At 31.2% G+C, this 20,000-nt stretch overlaps 1 protein-coding gene across 1 annotated transcript in view; it reads right to left on the bottom strand.

Moving 5' to 3' along the window:
• Window positions 1–20,000, bottom strand: part of LOC113800578 (bestrophin-2) — a 29,478-nt gene that overhangs the window by 3,080 nt on the left and 6,398 nt on the right. Inside the window, exons 2-8 of the mRNA XM_070120673.1 lie at window positions 9,680–9,827; window positions 9,012–9,122; window positions 7,823–7,994; window positions 2,254–2,383; window positions 1,646–1,884; window positions 908–1,141; window positions 1–381 (exon numbers count right to left, since the gene is read on the bottom strand). The exon at window positions 1–381 is cut by the window's left edge and continues 51 nt beyond it. Coding sequence (XP_069976774.1) covers window positions 1–381; window positions 908–1,141; window positions 1,646–1,884; window positions 2,254–2,383; window positions 7,823–7,994; window positions 9,012–9,122; window positions 9,680–9,750 — 1,338 coding nt within the window. The 5' untranslated portion in view covers window positions 9,751–9,827. The remainder of the gene's footprint in view (window positions 382–907; window positions 1,142–1,645; window positions 1,885–2,253; window positions 2,384–7,822; window positions 7,995–9,011; window positions 9,123–9,679; window positions 9,828–20,000) is intronic.

The following is a 20,000-nucleotide window of genomic DNA, read 5'->3' as shown; positions in this document are numbered from 1 at the left end:
TGCCAGTCCCTCGCTCGCCGCGTCTTCCCCTTCGTCAGACAGAAGGTCCTCCTTGATGATAGGTTGTCCTCGGCTCAGACGTCGTCCCCGCTGCTGCGATGACGTCCCACTCTTCGGCGACTCCGGCTGGATGTCGAGGGTCAAGTGCTGTCTGCTGAGGATGTTCTGCTGTCTGTTGGGGACGTCCGTCTGACTTCCCGAGGACGCCTTCTTGATCAGCTGTTCCTTCTTGGCAAAGGAGGGTCTCGGAGGGCGCGTCGGGGTGCTGAAGAGGCCGAGGTCGCCGTCGTCCAGGTGCTGGGAGAAGGTCTTGTCCCAGCACATGTCCTCCTGGTCTGTCGGGTCTTCCAGTGTTGTGATGTTGCCGAGGAGGTAGGACATCTTGGGAGGAAATTAGGGGGTTGTTGTTGTGAATTTGTGGTGGTAATGATTGCCAGGTATATAATTATAGGCATGTATTATAGGCGTATAAGTTGTATATTTTGTATGTCCTCCATAGTCAAGAAAATTAAGAAATTACCTCTAACAAAAAATTATGATATGAAAAAAAATCCTGAATAAAAATATTCGAAAACGCCCCCAACTTTACGGGAAAATAGGCAGATAGATAGATAAAAAAAGAAAGAAGGAAAGGCAAAAAATAAACATATTCCTCCAAAAGATTATGATTTAAAAAATCAAAAACGCTCCCAACTTGACGAGAAAATAGACAAATAGATAGGTAAAGAAAGGAGGAAAGAAAGGCAAAAGAATAGACACATCCTTCCAAAAAAATATGATGAACTAAAAATATTCTAGAATAAAAAATTAAAAAAAACTCGAAACCGTCCCCAACTTTACGAAAAAAAAAACAGACAGACAGACAGATAAAGAAAGAAAAAAAAATAATCCCCTCCCTCCACCACACCTCAAGATGGCGATCGAGTATCTTGTCCATTTCGAAGTCGTCGTCATCCTCTCCGAACGGGTTGACCAGCGACTCGGCAACTTTCAACCAGCCCATGTAGAAGAAGAATTGCAACAGAGTGAAGACGGGGACGAAGAAATCAATGGTGCGGTTGTTGTAGTTCTGCGCCGGGTCGAGGAACTGGCGGCCCAACACGGAGAAGAAGAAGAACGAATACACAGCCATAGTCACCACCTGGGGGAGGGAATCGGAGACGCTCGGTGTTGCCGTCTTGGTGAGGCGGGGGTTTCGAAAATGGATGATGATAAGGATGATGATGATGATGATGGTGGTGATTATGATGATGATGGTGGTGGTGATTATGATGATGGTGGTGGTGGTAATTATAATGATGGTGATGGTGATGATGACTGATGACTGATGATAATGACAATGGCAGTTACAATTAAAATGAGCACTGACAATGGTAACGATATAAATAACGATAATGATAATATATAATCTGAATTTGAACTAGAAAAGATATATCATCTAAATTTCAAGTCGATTGATATAACGACCAATTCCTTGCCTTTCGTTAACATCATCAACAATACTATCAGTCTTAAATAATGTGTTATACCTCTCACATACGCCAAATTAACAGATACGATAAGACAAATTATCATTAGTATCATTATTACACACCATTAAATAAAATTGCTAATTACCAAACGCCTAATATGGTCTTAAGCATACCTGCGTGTACACGAGAGGGATGCTTATCTCCGTCCAGCGTAGCAGCATCCCACTCTTGTTCCTGAGACTACCCAGTTCCTCCAGCAGGAGCTTCACGCCGAAGTCGTCCTTGATGTAACCCGCCGCCCTCGCCCGCTCTACCAGCTTGCACGCCCACAGGAGAGGCAGGAACACCACGGGGACTCGGGACTTCGATCCTTGGGCCTCCAGAATCCTCATTTCGTTGGAGGTCATGTACCCTGAGGTCGAAGGAGGCGAAGAGGTGAGTTGGGGAGGATGTAGGTCCGTGTGGGTTTGGGGTTGGGGTGTGTGTGTGTGTGGGTATGTTTGGTTTGTGAGTGAGGAGATGCGATGCTGGGGGAGGAGGAGGGGGGGAGGGAGGAGATAGAGAGGGAGAGAGAGAAGGGGGTGTGAGAAGGGGTGAAGGAGAGAAATGGAGGAGGAGGGAGGGAGGAAGGAGATAGAGAGAGGGAGAGAGAGAGGGGTGTGGGAAGAGGTAGAGAGGGAGAGAGAGAGGGGTGTGGGAAGAGGTGAAGGAGAGGAATGGAGGAGAAGGAGGGAGGGAGGATAAGGAGAGGAGACAATAACAATTATGTAACTCAACTCACCAAATTCTTTTAGATCCTTGTAAGATGGGAATTTCTTCTTGACTTTCGGGGAAATTTTGGCGAAGATAAGAGCGCAGTTTAGGTTCACGTATCTTAGCATTGTCGACCTTATGAGACGTGGCGGTCCGTTCTGAAATCGAAAATTGGAATTATATTTGATTTTTTTTTTTTTTTTTTTTTTTTTTTACTTTAGATTCGCGAAAATTTGAATTAATTTTGATTTTTTTTTCACTTTAGATTCGCGAAAATTTGAATTATATATATATATATATTTTTTTTTTTTTTTTATTCACGAAAATTTGAATTATATTTGATTTTTTTTTATTTTAGATTCGCGAAAATTTGATTTATATTTGATTTTTTTTTACTTTAGATTCGCGAAAATTTTAACTATATTTGATTTTTTTTTTTTTTTTACTTTAGATTCACGAAAATTTGAATTATATTTGATTTTTTTTTTTTTTTTTTACTTTAGATTCGCGAAAATTGAATTATATTTGATTTTTTTTTTACTTTCGATTCGCGAAAATTTGAATTATATTTGATTTTTTTTTTTTTTTTTTTTACTTTAGATTCGCGAAAATTTGAATTATGTTTGATTTGTTTTTTTTTTTTTTTACTTTAGATTCGCGAAAATTTGAATTATATCTGATTTTTTTTACTTTATATTTAAGAAAATTTGAATTATATTTGATTTGTTTTTTTTTCTTACTTTAGATTCACGAAAATTTGAATTATATTTGATTTTTTTTTTTTTTTTTTTACTTTAGATTCGCGAAAATTTGAATTATATTTAATTTTTTTTTTTTCTACTTTAGATTCGCGAAAATTTGAATTAATTTTGATTTTTTTTTTTACTTTAGATTCGCGAAAATTTGAATTATATTTGATTTTTTTTTTTTTTTTTTTTTTTACTTTAGATTCGCGAAAATTTGAATTATATTTGATTTTTTTTTTTTTTTACTTTAGATTCACGAAAATTTGAATTATATTTGATTTTTTTTTTTTACTTTAGATTCACGAAAATTTGAATTATATTTGATTTTTTTTTTTTTTTACTTTAGATTCGCGAAAATTTGAATTATATTTGATTTTTTTTTTTTTTTTTTTTTTTACTTTAGATTCACGAAAATTTGAATTATATTTGAATTATTATTTTTTTTCTACTTTAGATTCGCGAAAATTTGAATTATATTTGATTTTTTTTTTTTTTTTTTACTTTAGATTCGCGAAAATTTGAATTATATTTGATTTTTTTTTTTTTTTTACTTTAGATTCGCGAAAATTTGAATTATATTTGATTTTTTTTTTTTTTTTTTTTTACTTTAGATTCGCGAAAATTTGAATTAAATCTGTTTTTTTTTTTTTTTTTTTTACTTTAGATTCGCGAAAATTTGAGTTATATTTGATTTTTTTTTTTTTTTACTTTAGATTCGCGAAAATTTGAATTAATTTTGATTTTTTTTTTTTATTTACTTTAGATTCGCGAAAATTTGAATTATATTTGATTTTTTTTTTTACTTTAGATTCGCGAAAATTTGAATTATATTTGATTTTTTTTTTACTTTAGATTCGCGAAAATTTGAATTATATTTGATTTTTTTTTTTTTTACTTTAGATTCGCGAAAATTTGAATTATATTTGATTTTTTTTTTACTTTAGATTCTCGAAAATTTTAATTATATTTGATTTTTTTTTTTTTTTTTTACTTTAGATTCGGGAAAATTTGAATTATATTTGATTTTTTTTTTACTTTCGATTCGCGAAAATTTGAATTAATGTTGATTTTTTTTAACTTTAGATTCGCGAAAATTTGAATTATATTTGATTTTTTTTTTTTTTACTTTAAATTCGCGAAAATTTGAATTATATTTGATTTTTTTTTTTTTTTTTTTTTTACTTTAGCTTCTCGAAAATTTGATTTATATTTGATTTTTTTTTTTTTTTTTTTTACTTTAGATTCACGAAAATTTGAATTATATTTGATTTTTTTTTTTTTTTTTTACTTTAGATTCGCGAAAATTGAATTATATTTGATTTTTTTTTTACTTTCGATTCGCGAAAATTTGAATTAATGTTGATTTTTTTTAACTTTAGATTCGCGAAAATTTGAATTATATTTGATTTTTTTTTTTTTTTTTACTTTGAATTCGCGAAAATTTGAATTGTATTTGATTTTTTTTTTTACTTTAGATTCGCGAAAATTTGAATTATATTTGAATCATTTTTTTCACTTTAGATTCGCGAAAATTTGAATTATATTTGAATCATTTTTTTTTTTACTTTCGATTCGCGGAAATTTGAATTATATTTGTTTTTTTTTTTTTTTTTTTTACTTTAGATTCAAATATAATTTGAATTATATTTGATTTTTTTTTTTTTTTTTTTTTACTTTAGATTCGCGAAAATTTGAATTATATTTGATTTTTTTTTTACTTTAGATTCGCGAAAATTTGAATTATATTTGATTTTTTTTTTTACTTTAGATTCGCGAAAATTTGAATTATATTTGATTTTTTTTTTTACTTTAGATTCGCGAAAATTTGAATTATATTTGATTTTTTTTTTTTACTTTAGATTCGCGAAAATTTTAATTATATTTGATTTTTTTTTTTTTTTTTTTTTATTTCGATTCGACAAAATTTAAATTATATTTGATTTTTTTTTTTTTTTTTTTTGCTTCGCTTAAATTTAAATTATATTTGATTTTTTTTTTTTTTTTCTACTTTAGATTCGCGAAAATTTGAATTATATTTGATTTTTTTTTTTTTTTTTACTTTAGTTTTGCGAAAATTTGAATTATATTTGATTTTTTTTTTTTTTTTTTTTACTTTAGATTCGCGAAAATTTGAATTATATATTTTTTTTTTTTTTTTTTTTACTTTAGATTCGCGAAAATTTGAATTATATTTGATTTTTTTTTTTTTTTTTTACTTTCGATTCGCGAAAATTTGAATTATATTTGATTTTTTTTTTTTTACTTTAGATTCGCGAAAATTTTAATTATATTTAATTTTTTTTTTTTCTACTTTAGATTCGCGAAAATTTGAATTATATCTGATTTTTTTTTTTTTTTACTTTCGATTCCCGAAAATTTGAATTATATTTGATTTTTTTTTTTTTTTTTTACTTTAGATTCGCGAAAATTTGAATTATATTTGATTTTTTTTTTTTTACTTTAGATTCGCGAAAATTTGAATTATATTTGATTTTTTTTTTTTTTTTTTTACTTTAGATTCGCGAAAATTTGAATTATATTTGATTCTTTTTTTTTTTTTACTTTCGATTCGCGAAAATTTTAATTATATTTGATTTTTTTTTTTTTTTTTTTACTTTAGATTCGCGAAAATTTGAATTATATTTGATTTTTTTTTTTTTTTTTTACTTTCGATTCGCGAAAATTTGAATTATATTTGATTTTTTTTTTTACTTTAGATTCGCGAAAATTTTAATTATATTTGATTTTTTTTTTTTTTTTACTTTAGATTCGCGAAAATTTGAATTATATTTGATTTTTTTTTTTTTACTTTAGATTCACGAAAATTTGAATTATATTTGATTTTTTTTTTTACTTTAGATTCACGAAAATTTGAATTATATTTGATTTTTTTTTTTCCTTTAGATAAGGGAAAGTTTGATTTGTATTTGATTTTTTTTTTTTTTCCTTTAGTTTGGCGAAAATTTGAATTATATTTGTTTTTTTTTTTTTTTTTTTTTACTTTAGATTCACGAAAATTTGAATTATATATGAATTTTTTTTTTTTTTTACTTTAGATTCGCGAAAATTTTAATTAATTTTGATTTTTTTTTTTTTATTTACTTTAGATTCGCGAAAATTTGAATTATATCTGAATTTTTTTTTTTTTTTTACTTTAGATTCGCGAAAATTTGAATTATATTTGATTTTTTTTTACTTTAGATTCGCGAAAATTTTAACTATATTTGATTTTTTTTTTTTTTTTACTTTAGATTCACGAAAATTTGAGTTATATTTGATTTTTTTTTTTTTTTTTACTTTAGATTCGCGAAAATTTGAATTAATTTTGATTTTTTTTTATTTTAGATTCGCGAAAATTTGATTTATATTTGATTTTTTTTTACTTTAGATTCGCGAAAATTTGAATTAATTTTGATTTTTTTTTTTTTTTTTTTTTTACTTTAGATTCGCGAAAATTTGAATTATATTTGATTTTTTTTTTTTTTTTTTACTTTAGATTCGCGAAAATTTGAATTATATTTGATTTTTTTTTTTTTACTTTAGATTCGCGAAAATTTGAATTATATTTGATTTTTTTTTTTTTTTTTTACTTTAGATTCGCGAAAATTTGAATTATATTTGATTTTTTTTTTACTTTCGATTCGCGAAAATTTTAACTATATTTGATTTTTTTTTTTTTTTTACTTTAGATTCACGAAAATTTGAATTATATTTGATTTTTTTTTTTTTTTACTTTAGATTCGCGAAAATTTGAATTATATTTGATTTGTTTTTTTGTTTTTTTTACTTTAGATTCGCGAAAATTTGAATTATATTTGATTTTTTTTTTTACTTTAGATTCGCGAAAATTTTAATTATATCTGATTTTTTTTTTACTTCAGAAAATTTGAATTATATCTAATTTGATTTTTTTTTTTTTTTACTTTCGATTCGCGAAAATTTGAATTATATATATATATATTTTTTTTATTCACGAAAATTTGAATTATATATTTTTTTTTTACTTTAGATTCGCGAAAATTTGAATTATATTTGATTTTTTTTTTCTATTTTACTTTAGATTCACGAAAATTTGAATTATATTTGAATTATTATTTTTTTTCTACTTTAGATTCGCTCTATCGTGGGATTCCTCTTAATTGCGTGGTTTAATGGGGTTTCTAATTACGGTGGGAGTTATTTCTAATCTTTTTTTTCAATCTTGTGCAAATGGGGATTCTAATTTTGAGCTCGTTAACGTGAATTTCATTTCGGTAAGCAACTATATACGTAATTCAATGTCGATTTCAAACCTTATCACGTGACTTCTATCTCATAATAGGAATTTACGAACTATTTCATTATCATATCGCTGCATTTCAACTTATTGTATTATATTCCAAACAATTCTATTTGAACTTCGAAACTCATCAACAGGAATTTCTCTTGCGTGACATGACTCTCCGAGCACTTCAATCTCCATTTCAGTTCTCGCATCACATGGCTTCCATCTCACTGCAGAACTTTCCAAGTCATTCAGTTTCAATTTTTACACACCAACATGAATTTCCCTTTAATTACACAACTCCCTCCTTCCCCTCCTCCCTCCTTCCCCTCCTCCCTCCTTCCCCTCCTCCCTCCCTCACATCCTCCCTCTCCCCTCTTCCCTCTCCCCTCCTCCCTCTCCCCTCCTCCCTCTCCCATCCTCCTTCCCCTCCTCCCTCTTCCTCCCCCCTCCCCCCCTCCCTCCCATCCTCCCTCACCCCCCTCCCATCCTCCCTCACCCCTCCCCCCCTCCCTCCCCATCCCCCCCATCCCTTCACCTCCTTCCCCCCCTCCCCCTCCCTCTCCCCACAGCCACGCAAGACCAACCTGTCCACTTATGTAAGAGGAGCAAAAGAGAGCGAAGTTGTCTGGCCAAGGGATCGAGAGGTACTGCTCCCACCACCGCTGGACCACGACGCTCACGTAGAAGCCCAGCACGAAGGAAATTGGGATGAGGTTCCTGAAGTAGTCGCAGTAGAGGGATAGGTGTTCGAAGATCCTGTGGGGGCGGAGGGAAGGTCGTGAGGGTAAGGTTTGTTATATGTTTTTTTGTTGTTGTTCTTGTTCTTGTTATTATATGTTTTTTTATTATATGTTTTATTATATTTCTTTTGTTATTATATGTTTTTTTTGTTATTGTATGTTTTGTTGTTGTTGTTGTTGTTATTATATATATTTTAGGTATTTGTTTTGTTAGATGTTTACTCAGTTTTGCGTATTTTATTTATATTTCATTTATTCTAAAGCCTTGTGTTTATACTTTTGTTTGTGTTTTATCTTTACATTTATTCATATCTTTTTATACTTTCATTTATGTTTATTTATATTTTTGTGTATTTATGTTTTTATTTACAATTATCCTCATTAGGTTTTTTCATATTTCTATTTTTTTTTTTATGTTTATATCCATAATGTTTATTTATACTTTTATTTATATTCTTATTCCACAATTTGTTCACTTATAATTATGTTTATATGCTTATTTTAAGAAATGTTTATCTATACTCTTGTTTACATTCTAATGTTATCATAGACTTATCTAAAGTGATTATATAAAATAAACTCGCAAGCACTTATCTTTTATTTTATCTAACTGAAATCTAACGCCATCCCTAACCAAAACAAAAATTGAAAAAAAAACGAAGAAATGCAAAAAATATTAATCACTTCAATTGAATTCACAAAATTAGCATGGCAAGTAATGATTTTTTTTTTTTTCTTAACGTAATTCTTAACCAAAATTGAAAAGAAAAAGAGAAAGAAAAAGGGTAAGTTAGATAGACAGGTATATAGATACTAATAAGTTAATTCAATTCTTAACCAAAATTGAAAAAAAAGAAAGAAAAAGGATATGTTAGATAGATCGATAGACAGATATATAGATACTAATGAATTAATACATTTTTTTCTTAACGCAATTCTTAACCAAAATTGAAAAGAAAAAAAAGAAAGAAAAAAGATAACTTAGATAGATAGATAGACAGGAATATAGATACAAAAAAGATGGTTTACTTGCCTTCTCTGTTCATCGTCCAGGGCAAACCTGTACACCATGGAACAAATGAAGTACAAAAAACAGTAAACTAGGGTATCGGGCCAAACCAGTTTATAGAGGCTGCCTTTCCATCTGTTGAGGAAGATGGAACAACAATTAATAATCTAGTTTTGATTCCATTTGTTCCAATAAATATTCTTTACTGTGGTATACTGTTGCCTTTCCATCTGTTGGGAAAGATGGAACAACAATTAATAATCTAGTTCTGATTCCATTTGTTCCAATAAATATTCTTTGCTGTGGTATACTGTCTGCTTATTTGCTTCTAAATTACCCCCTGTGTATAAGGAAGAAAATCTGTAGAAAAGGTATAGATGTATGAATTAATATCTTTAATAATACAAGAGGTGTATTTAACCCGTTTCCAATACATCGTTAGATACATTACTTGTGAATACATTCACTTTCATTCATACCTTTTCTACATTTTGTTACAATGAATACGGTTAATTGTGCTGTAACTGTAAAGTATGTTGAGTATGACTATGATATATGTTAAATGTGATTGCAATGTTTGTTGAATATAACTAATACATCTTGAAAATAACTGTCACATGTGGTGTATGTTATATAGCCTCAAACATCCTCATCAACACCTGTCCTCTTACCAATCAATTTAATCCACTTACCTGAACAGAAGCCTCCAGAAGGATCCGAAACCCTTACAGTCGGACACCTTATGCGTGTAAGTGATGGTCATGTTGCTTAAGAAAGCACTTTCTTAAGGAGAATCTTCAAGGTGAATCGCCTTTGTCAGGTCACCGGGGGAGAGAAGTCCTGTGATAGATAGATAAACGAGTGAGTAGATAGATAGATAAAGTGAGTAGAGAGAGATTGATAAAGTGAGTAGATAGATAATCGAGTGATAGACAGATAAATAAAGTGAGTAGATAGATAAACGAGTGAGCAGATAGATATATAAAGTGAGTAGATTGATAGAGTAGATAGATAGATAAAGTGAGTAGATAGATAGATGAATAAAGACATGGTAGATGGTGGAGGGAAGCCCTGGGATAGATAGATAAAGTGAGTCGATAGATAGATGAATAAAGACATGGTAGATGGTGGAGGGAAGCCCTGGGATAGATAGATAAAGTGAGTAGATAGATAGATGAATAAAGACATGGTAGATGGTGGAGGGAAGCCCTGGGGTAGATAGATAAAGTGAGTCGATAGATAGGTAGATAGAAAATGAAGAAATGGCAGATGGTAGAGAAGCCATGTGATAGATAAATAAAATGAGTTGATAGATAAATAGATAGATAAATGAAGAAATGGGAGATGGCGAAACGAAACCCTGCGATAGATAGATAAAGTGAATAGACAGATAGATGGATGAATAAAGAAATGGTAGATAAATAGATGGATGGGTAAAGAAAATTGTGATAGATAAATGGATAAATAAAGAAGGGAACAGATAAATAGACAGGTAGAGAAAGAAATGATAGACTAATAAGGAAAGAAATGATGAGAAATAAATAGAAGGATAAAGAAATGTGAATAATAGATGAATGAATTAATAATCCAAGAAATTCATGATGATAAATGGATAAATATGGAAGTGCGTTAATAGATAAATGAGTGAATAAAGAAATATGTGATGATAGATAAATAGATGAATCGATAAAAAAAATATATGACGATAACTAGATAGATAGATAGACAAATAGATATGCGATGATAGATAGAGGAATCGACTGGTATAGAAAGAAATGATAGATAAATAGATAAATGAACAAAGAAAAAAAATGATAAATGATGAATAGAATATGTCAAAATTCATAAATAGATATAAAAAAGTGATGATAGATCAATTAATCTACGATGATAGAAACACGTGGTGAGAGATAGATAAATAGATAAAAATGAAATTTGCTCGAAAAAAATGATAAATATAGATGCCGGTAATGATATTTTTCAAAAGAAGGATAGCGGGAATAATGAAGATATATACATAAAAATAAATAAAAACAAATAAATATAATAAAATGATACAATAAAACACACATAAACGCCCCTTTATCATTTTAGATATACATATCTATCGGATGGATAGATAGATGCACAGCTTTCAGTCAGATAGATAGATAGATAGATAGATGTTTATTTATGTATATGCATGTCCATATATACGAATATGCATTGGGTCGGACATATCCTAATTCTAGCTAAAATCATATTGTCATTGTCATTGAGAGAGAGAGAGAGAGAGAAAGAGAAAAAGAGAGAATGAGAGAATGAGAGAAAGAGAGGGAGAAAGGGAGAGACCAATGGCAGTGATGAATTGATGTTATTATTGATAATAGTGATGATAATAATAATAGGGTGTAGCGAGATAATGATGATGATCGTAATAGCGGTAATGGTGATGATGATGATGGTGATAAGGATGATGGTGATGATGATGATAATGGTAATGATACTGATAAAGGCAATGACAATGGTAATGATGGTAATAATGATGATAAATATACTGATACTGATATCCAAAACAAAAACATGAATAATAATCATCATAATAACAGGTCATGCCGATGCTGAAATGTTGGTAACGATGATGACGAAATAATAATAAAAAAAAAACACATTTCAGACATCTTCAAGGTAACTTCAGCGACAGCCATCAAAATCACACATCATTATCCACACCTTTGAAATTATCCCCTCCAGACCTTTCAGAAATAAATCGATCCTAAATCCACAAAATTAATGCCTAAATACCTTCCATTCGGGAGAAAAAAAAAATGAAGGCGTTTAAGAAAAAAAAAAAAAAAAAAACTGTCTCCCGGAATAGTAAATTAATTGCAGTTCGATTTTCGGTTTAATTACTGTCATCTCGTCGCGGAGGTTTGCAGAAGTGACTACGGGTACGGCAGAAAAAAAGATGGTGGCCTGCGCATGCGTGGTGGAAAAAAAAACAAGATGGCGGCGGTGTCTCGGCGCGAAGGACGATACCATTCTTAGTTAAGTTAAGTTAGATTAGGTTTGGTTAGGTTAGGTAAAATTAGGTTAGGTTAGATGAGGTTAGATTAGGCTAGGTTAGGTTAGATTAGGTTTGGTTAGATTAGATAAAATTAGATTAGGTTAGATAAGGTTAGATTAGGTTAGATAAGGTTAGATTAGGCTAGGTTAGGTTAGATTAGGTTTGGTTAGATTAGATAAAATTAGATTAGGTTAGATAAGGTTAGATTAGGTTAGATAAGGTTAGATTAGGCTAGGTTAGGTTAGATTAGGTTTGGTTAGATTAGATAAAATTAGATTAGGTTAGATTAGGTTAGATAAGGTTAGATTAGGCTAGGTTAGGTTAGATTAGGTTTGGTTAGATTAGATAAAATTAGATTAGGTTAGATTAGGTTAGATAAGGTTAGATTAGGCTAGGTTAGGTTAGATTAGGTTTGGTTAGATTAGATAAAATTAGATTAGGTTAGATTAGGTTAGATAAGGTTAGATTCGGTTTGGTTAGATTAGGTTAGATTAGGCTAGGTTAGGTTAGATTAGGTTTGGTTAGATTAGATAAAATTAGATTAGGTTAGATTAGGTTAGATAAGGTTAGATTAGGCTAGGTTAGGTTAGATTAGGTTTGGTTAGATTAGATAAAATTAGATTAGGTAAGATAAGGTTAGATTAGGTTAGATAAGGTTAGATTAGGCTAGGTTAGGTTAGATTAGGTTTGGTTAGATTAGATAAAATTAGATTAGGTTAGATTAGGTTAGATAAGGTTAGATTCGGTTTGGTTAGATTAGGTTAGATTAGGCTAGGTTAGGTTAGATTAGGTTTGGTTAGATTAGATAAAATTAGATTAGGTTAGATTAGGTTAGATAAGGTTAGATTAGGCTAGGTTAGGTTAGATTAGGTTTGGTTAGATTAGATAAAATTAGATTAGGTTAGATAAGGTTAGATTAGGTTAGATAAGGTTAGATTAGGCTAGGTTAGGTTAGATTAGGTTTGGTTAGATTAGATAAAATTAGATTAGGTTAGATTAGGTTAGATAAGGTTAGATTCGGTTTGGTTAGATTAGGTTAGATTAGGCTAGGTGAGGTTGGTTAAGTTAGGTCAGATTAGGTTAGGTACGGATAGATCAGGTTAGAATAGGTTAGGTTCGTACCCTTTACCCGGAAATAACATTAATATACGCATGTACATATGTGTGCCGTACGAATAACCGCGAGAAATCGGCTACGGCTGCCGGACGCGTATACTCGGCCTTAAGTCAAAAAAGAAAAAAAAAAAAAAAAGCAATTTCGAGGGCAGTTGGTTGCTAAGGAGATTGGCGAAGCGGGGGGGGGGGGGTTCAGCGTTCGAGCCAAGATGGAAATTTCGGAAAGTTACCATTCTGATTTGATTTGTAGATTGATTTATAATGAATTGATAATTTTTAGAATAGTAATGTTGAATGAATATTTCGTAGGTTAATCATGCTTAACTCATATTTCGTAGAATTATTATGATAAAGTGGTATTTCGTAGAATATTGCATTCAACTGATATTTCGTAGAATAATCAGACAGAATTCATATTTCTTCAATTGTTTGTATTGAATATAGATCGATTATACTAAATAGATAGTTCATATAATGGGAATCTTGAACGAATCATTTTCATCATCATCATTATCATCATCATGACCATCATCATCATCATCATCATCTTCATACCATTATCCTCAATCATCATCATCATCATCAACATCGTCATCAACATCCGCATTCCACTATTACCAATATCATCATCATCATCATCATTATCATTCCATCATCATCATTATTATCATTATCATTCCATCATCATCATCAGCAGCAGCATTGTCATCAATATCTTCATTTCATTACCATGAATCATTCTCATAATCATTATCATTCTTATTGTGTGCACTTCCCACAAGCAGCATACAGAAGATCGCAAAAATCTGCGGATAATTTCTGCACATTTCGCACGTTAAGTGTGGCAAGACTGAACTTTGCTTGGATGAATAGGCAAGGAGACTAACTTAGAGGCAAGTAGAGAAGGATAATTAGTAATTAGAGAAATAGGAAGGTAACGAAGATATAGCCCAGTAGATAAACATGTGTGTGTGTGTATGTGTGTGTGATTGTGTTTATATATATGTATATATACATCAGTGTATGTGTGTGTGTATTCCTTGTTCATTGCCATGCGTGTGTAATCATTATCTTTTTATTTATATGTACACATTCAAGGGTTTTAAAACTCCTTTTCTATCAATTTTCTTCAAATACATTTGATTTTAGAAGTTTCAAGAGATGATTTCGTATGTGTGTGCGTGTGTTATCATAATCATAATCATTACCATTATCATTATATCTTTTTTTTTTTTTTGTACATGCAACCATTCAAAAGTTTCAAAACCCATCCAAAAGTCTGAATAGATGATCCCGCCGTTTAGATAAGTAACAAGTAAAAAATCTCCAATTTTCGCGAAGGTCAAAGTGCTACAAAAAAAAAAAAAAAAAAAAAAAAAGGAAAGCGCTGGGTATTTATCCAAAACACTTGAATCTTCCGAAATTTCGAAACGTGTCAATCATGTGACATTTGGAGACGAATCTTTGATATATATTTTTGATATATAAGGACAAAAAAAATCTACGTGTTAGGATCAAACTTTAAACCAGAAATTTTGAATTATTGTTATCTTCTTAATTTCTTTCCTGACATGATCGACGAAGTGTATTGATAAAAAAAAACACGAAAATCATAATCTTCTGAGGTTGAGAAACAATTAATATGGAACATTGTGGAAAAAATGGTTGTTTAAAACGATGTTGAATTTCCCTTGTATTTGAGCGTGTGTGTGTGTGTGTGTGTGTGTGTGCGCGTGTGTGTGCGCGCATTTGCGTGTTTGCGCGCCCGAGTCAGCGCAGGCATCTGCTATCTATTTACCTAGGTGTTTACCCCAACACCCAAATATCTACACCCTCACAAAGCCAAACCAAACACACTCATTAATTATCGCCTCACGGGTGATTCAGCCTCATTAAGTCACCCTCGAGCTGTCACTCCCGCCCATCAGAGTGTTTGCACGCCCGTGAAGCCGCGAATACGTGCCCGATACTGAATGTCTAAGTCAATATTGGCTCCGACGCTGAGCAATGGCTATAACTGGCTGGGCGTGAATGGCGCTGATTACTACACTCCTCCTTCGGCTTTCTTTTCCTTGTTTTGTGGGCGGTTCGTTAGTTTGTTTGTTTGTTTGTTTTTTTAGGGTTTTCTTAGCTTACGGAAAGGAGGTTTGAGAGGTTGAGAAGAGTTCTTGGGAGTTGTCAAAGGGGTTTTAAATGCTATTGGTTATTATCATCATGTGTTGCTGATTATCATCGTCGATATTATTGCCGCTATTATTAGCATTCTCGTTTTCATTATCAAAATTGCCTGGATCATTATCAATTCAATAATTGTTATCATGTCTATTTCTGTCTTAGTGATAATACTCATCATTATAATCATCCTCATTATCAACACATCATTACAATAATTCTAGTTATCATTATAATTATCGAAATTGAATTAACAACATAACCTTATCACCATCTCTGACTGTTATCTCAAGTCCCCTGAAAGATGCAACATGGCAGTCCCCCCCCCCCCACCCCACCCCACACCCCACCCCGCTCTCCCCACTCCCATCCCCGCAACAAAGCCAATGGGTCAACATAGTAATCGTTACCATCTCTTAAGTAATAGTTACCATCTCTTAAGTAATCGTTACCATCTCTTAAGTAATAGTTACCATCTCTTAAGTAATAGTTACCATCTCTTAAGTAATCGTTACCATCTCTTAAGTAATAGTTACCATCTCTTAAGTAATCGTTACCATCTCTTAAGTAATCGTTACCATCTCTTAAGTAATAGTTACCATCTCTTAAGTAATAGTTACCATCTCTTAAGTAATAGTTACCATCTCTTAAGTAATCGTTACCATCTCTTAAGTAATAGTTACCATCTCTTAAGTAATCGTTACCATCTCTTAAGTAATAGTTACCATCTCTTAAGTAATAGTTACCATCTCTTAAGTAATCGTTACCATCTCTTAAGTAATCGTTACCATCTCTTAAGTAATAGTTACCATCTCTTAAGTAATAGTTACCATCTCTTAAGTAATCGTTACCATCTCTTAAGTAATCGTTACCATCTCTTAAGTAATAGTTACCATCTCTTAAGTAATCGTTACCATCTCTTAAGTAATAGTTACCATCTCTTAAGTAATCGTTACCATCTCTTAAGTAATAGTTACCATCTCTTAAGTAATAGTTACCATCTCTTAAGTAATAGTTACCATCTCTTAAGTAATAGTTACCATCTCTTAAGTAATCGTTACCATCTCTTAAGTAATCGTTACCATCTCTTAAGTAATAGTTACCATCTCTTAAGTAATCGTTACCATCTCTTAAGTAATAGTTACCATCTCTTAAGTAATCGTTACCATCTCTTAAGTAATCGTTACCATCTCTTAAGTAATAGTTACCATCTCTTAAGTAATAGTTACCATCTCTTAAGTAATCGTTACCATCTCTTAAGTAATCGTTACCATCTCTTAAGTAATAGTTACCATCTCTTAAGTAATCGTTACCATCTCTTAAGTAATAGTTACCATCTCTTAAGTAATAGTTACCATCTCTTAAGTAATCGTTACCATCTCTTAAGTAATCGTTACCATCTCTTAAGTAATAGTTACCATCTCTTAAGTAATCGTTACCATCTCTTAAGTAATAGTTACCATCTCTTAAGTAATAGTTACCATCTCTTAAGTAATCGTTACCATCTCTTAAGTAATAGTTACCATCTCTTAAGTAATCGTTACCATCTCTTAAGTAATCGTTACCATCTCTTAAGTAATAGTTACCATCTCTTAAGTAATAGTTACCATCTCTTAAGTAATAGTTACCATCTCTTAAGTAATCGTTACCATCTCTTAAGTAATAGTTACCATCTCTTAAGTAATAGTTACCATCTCTTAAGTAATAGTTACCATCTCTTAAGTAATAGTTACCATCTCTTAAGTAATCGTTACCATCTCTTAAGTAATAGTTACCATCTCTTAAGTAATAGTTACCATCTCTTAAGTAATAGTTACCATCTCTTAAGTAATAGTTACCATCTCTTAAGTAATCGTTACCATCTCTTAAGTAATCGTTACCATCTCTTAAGTAATAGTTACCATCTCTTAAGTAATCGTTACCATCTCTTAAGTAATAGTTACCATCTCTTAAGTAATAGTTACCATCTCTTAAGTAATCGTTACCATCTCTTAAGTAATCGTTACCATCTCTTAAGTAATAGTTACCATCTCATAAGTAATAGTTACCATCTCATAAGTAATAGTTACCATCTCTTAAGTAATCGTTACCATCTCTTAAGTAATAGTTACCATCTCATAAGTAATAGTTACCATCTCTTAAGTAATCGTTACCATCTCTTAAGTAATAGTTACCATCTCATAAGTAATAGTTACCATCTCATAAGTAATAGTTACCATCTCTTAAGTAATCGTTACCATCTCTTAAGTAATAGTTACCATCTCATAAGTAATAGTTACCATCTCTTAAGTAATCGTTACCATCTCTTAAGTAATAGTTACCATCTCATAAGTAATAGTTACCATCTCATAAGTAATAGTTACCATCTCTTAAGTAATCGTTACCATCTCTTAAGTAATAGTTACCATCTCATAAGTAATAGTTACCATCTCTTAAGTAATCGTTACCATCTCTTAAGTAATAGTTACCATCTCATAAGTAATAGTTACCATCTCATAAGTAATAGTTACCATCTCTTAAGTAATCGTTACCATCTCTTAAGTAATAGTTACCATCTCATAAGTAATAGTTACCATCTCTTAAGTAATCGTTACCATCTCTTAAGTAATAGTTACCATCTCATAAGTAATAGTTACCATCTCTTAAGTAATCGTTACCATCTCTTAAGTAATAGTTACCATCTGTAAAGTACTATACACCGAGCAAGTAATAATTGCCACCTCTAAAGGTAAGAATGAAAAAAAACTTCACTGCCAAAGAGATGTACGAATATTGTACGAATATTTCAACGATTTCGAATAAAATCTGCCGTTAGAATATCCAAAAGGAAGATTCAAAGGAAATTTGTTAACGGATCTCTTATGCTTTGAAAATATTCCCTCTCATTTTGACCTTTATTTCCTAATGCTGTTTGCCGTTTACGTTAAAAGTGTTTTAAGGAGATCAAATTATTAATTATGCGAGAGTGAGTGTCATGATAATGAAGGTCAAATAATCATCATCTTGATCAAATTAAGTAAATGAGAGAGAGAGAGAGAGAGAGAGAGAGAGAGACCGAAAATAAGGCGAAGAGGATTTTTTTTTTTTTTTTTTGAATAATGGAATAATAAAAAAGAATCGATAAGATAAGAATGAAAAAATAAATTATGATAAAAAGGACAAAGACGGAGGCAGAGAGAGAGGGAGAGGAAGGAAGATGAAGAGTCAGACGAAAGGAAATGAAAAAAAAGAAGTAAAAAAAGTAAAATAAAATAAACAGATAAACTATAAGGTACGATAAATAGAAGGGATAAAGAGGGAGGCAGAGAAATAGCGAAAGATTGATAATAAGACGAAAAAAAAAGATAAATACATGGAGAGGGAGAGGTTCAGTCGTAGCGTTAATCTAGCTATTTGACTACGTATATTTCATCATTAAATCCACGGACTTCTTCGCCATGTTTCACTGTACTCTCTTATAATTTATTATTCATTTCGCATTTACTCAAAGAAAAGTGGTAGCCTATAGCCTTTCCTTAATTTTGAAATATACAAGGACTTTCTTTAAGCTTGGTGTTGGATGCATGGCTTTGGCCTACGTAAAACAATGTCGAAAATCATTAAAAGTAACTTAAAATTAATATTAAAGTGAAGATAAAACAAAGAGAGATAAACCCCATTGAACCCAGCAAAAATACTGTAATAAAACCTCATTAAATCTCTATAAAATCAAGGCCATACATATTAAATCAAAAATAAAATGAAATAAAAGATTCTAGTAAAAATAAAATATTTAAAGTGATGAAATACAAAATAAATAGGGTTCTAGAAAAAAGTCAAAATCACGGGTTCTGTATTTTACTTGAAGGAGTGACATCATACATAAACATAACCAATATAATCACTATTACTTCAGATATCCGATGTCACTGTTGTTCCCGATGTGTCCCGCCGCCTCGCAAATACGAAAAAGATACATAAAAGAGCATGAACACAATAAAATTAAATAATCGAAGCAAAAAAATAAAAACATTGTCTACTTGTTCTCTCTCGGATGTCCCGGGCCTGAGTGGCGGTCCTTTTTCTATTGTTTATGGCTGCGCGTTCTCACCTGCGCGGCGACACCAGCGACCAACGGCAATTACAACAATCACTCCCTTTTCTCTTGCGCAGAATCATGTGCCGTGATCATTTTCCTCTAATTGATATAGAATATCATAATCCATATCTCAGCTGTAACGGGTAACGAAGGGTTTTTCATATCGGAATGCGCAGCCGCGTAGATGGCACCCTCATCGTCTGCGTTGAGGGGATACGAGGGGAAACTCCAGTATTTCGCTCGCTACGCAGTGATCATGACATTGTGTTTAGTTTGCTGTGACAATCGTAGATCGTTATGTCGTAAAATATATTATTATAATTATAACTATTCTTCTCCTCATTCATATCATCTGAACAGATTGTTAAAATTACAAAAGGCTAGATCCAATGAATATGCATACACATAGATTTGAATATACGCAGAAATAAATTCATATATGTATATTATATATATAGAAAGATAGATAGATAGATAGAGAGGGAGAGAGAGAGAGAGAGAGAGAGGGAGGGAGGGAGGGAGGGAGGGAAGGAGGGAGGGAGGGAGGGAGAGAGAGAGAGAGAGAGAGAGAGAGAGAGAGAGACAGACAGACAGACAGACA

The sequence above is a fragment of the Penaeus vannamei genome, chromosome 4 (genome assembly GCF_042767895.1).
Source record: "Penaeus vannamei isolate JL-2024 chromosome 4, ASM4276789v1, whole genome shotgun sequence".
NCBI lineage: Eukaryota > Metazoa > Arthropoda > Malacostraca > Decapoda > Penaeidae > Penaeus > Penaeus vannamei.
This window is presented reverse-complemented; position numbering and strand designations above follow the sequence as displayed.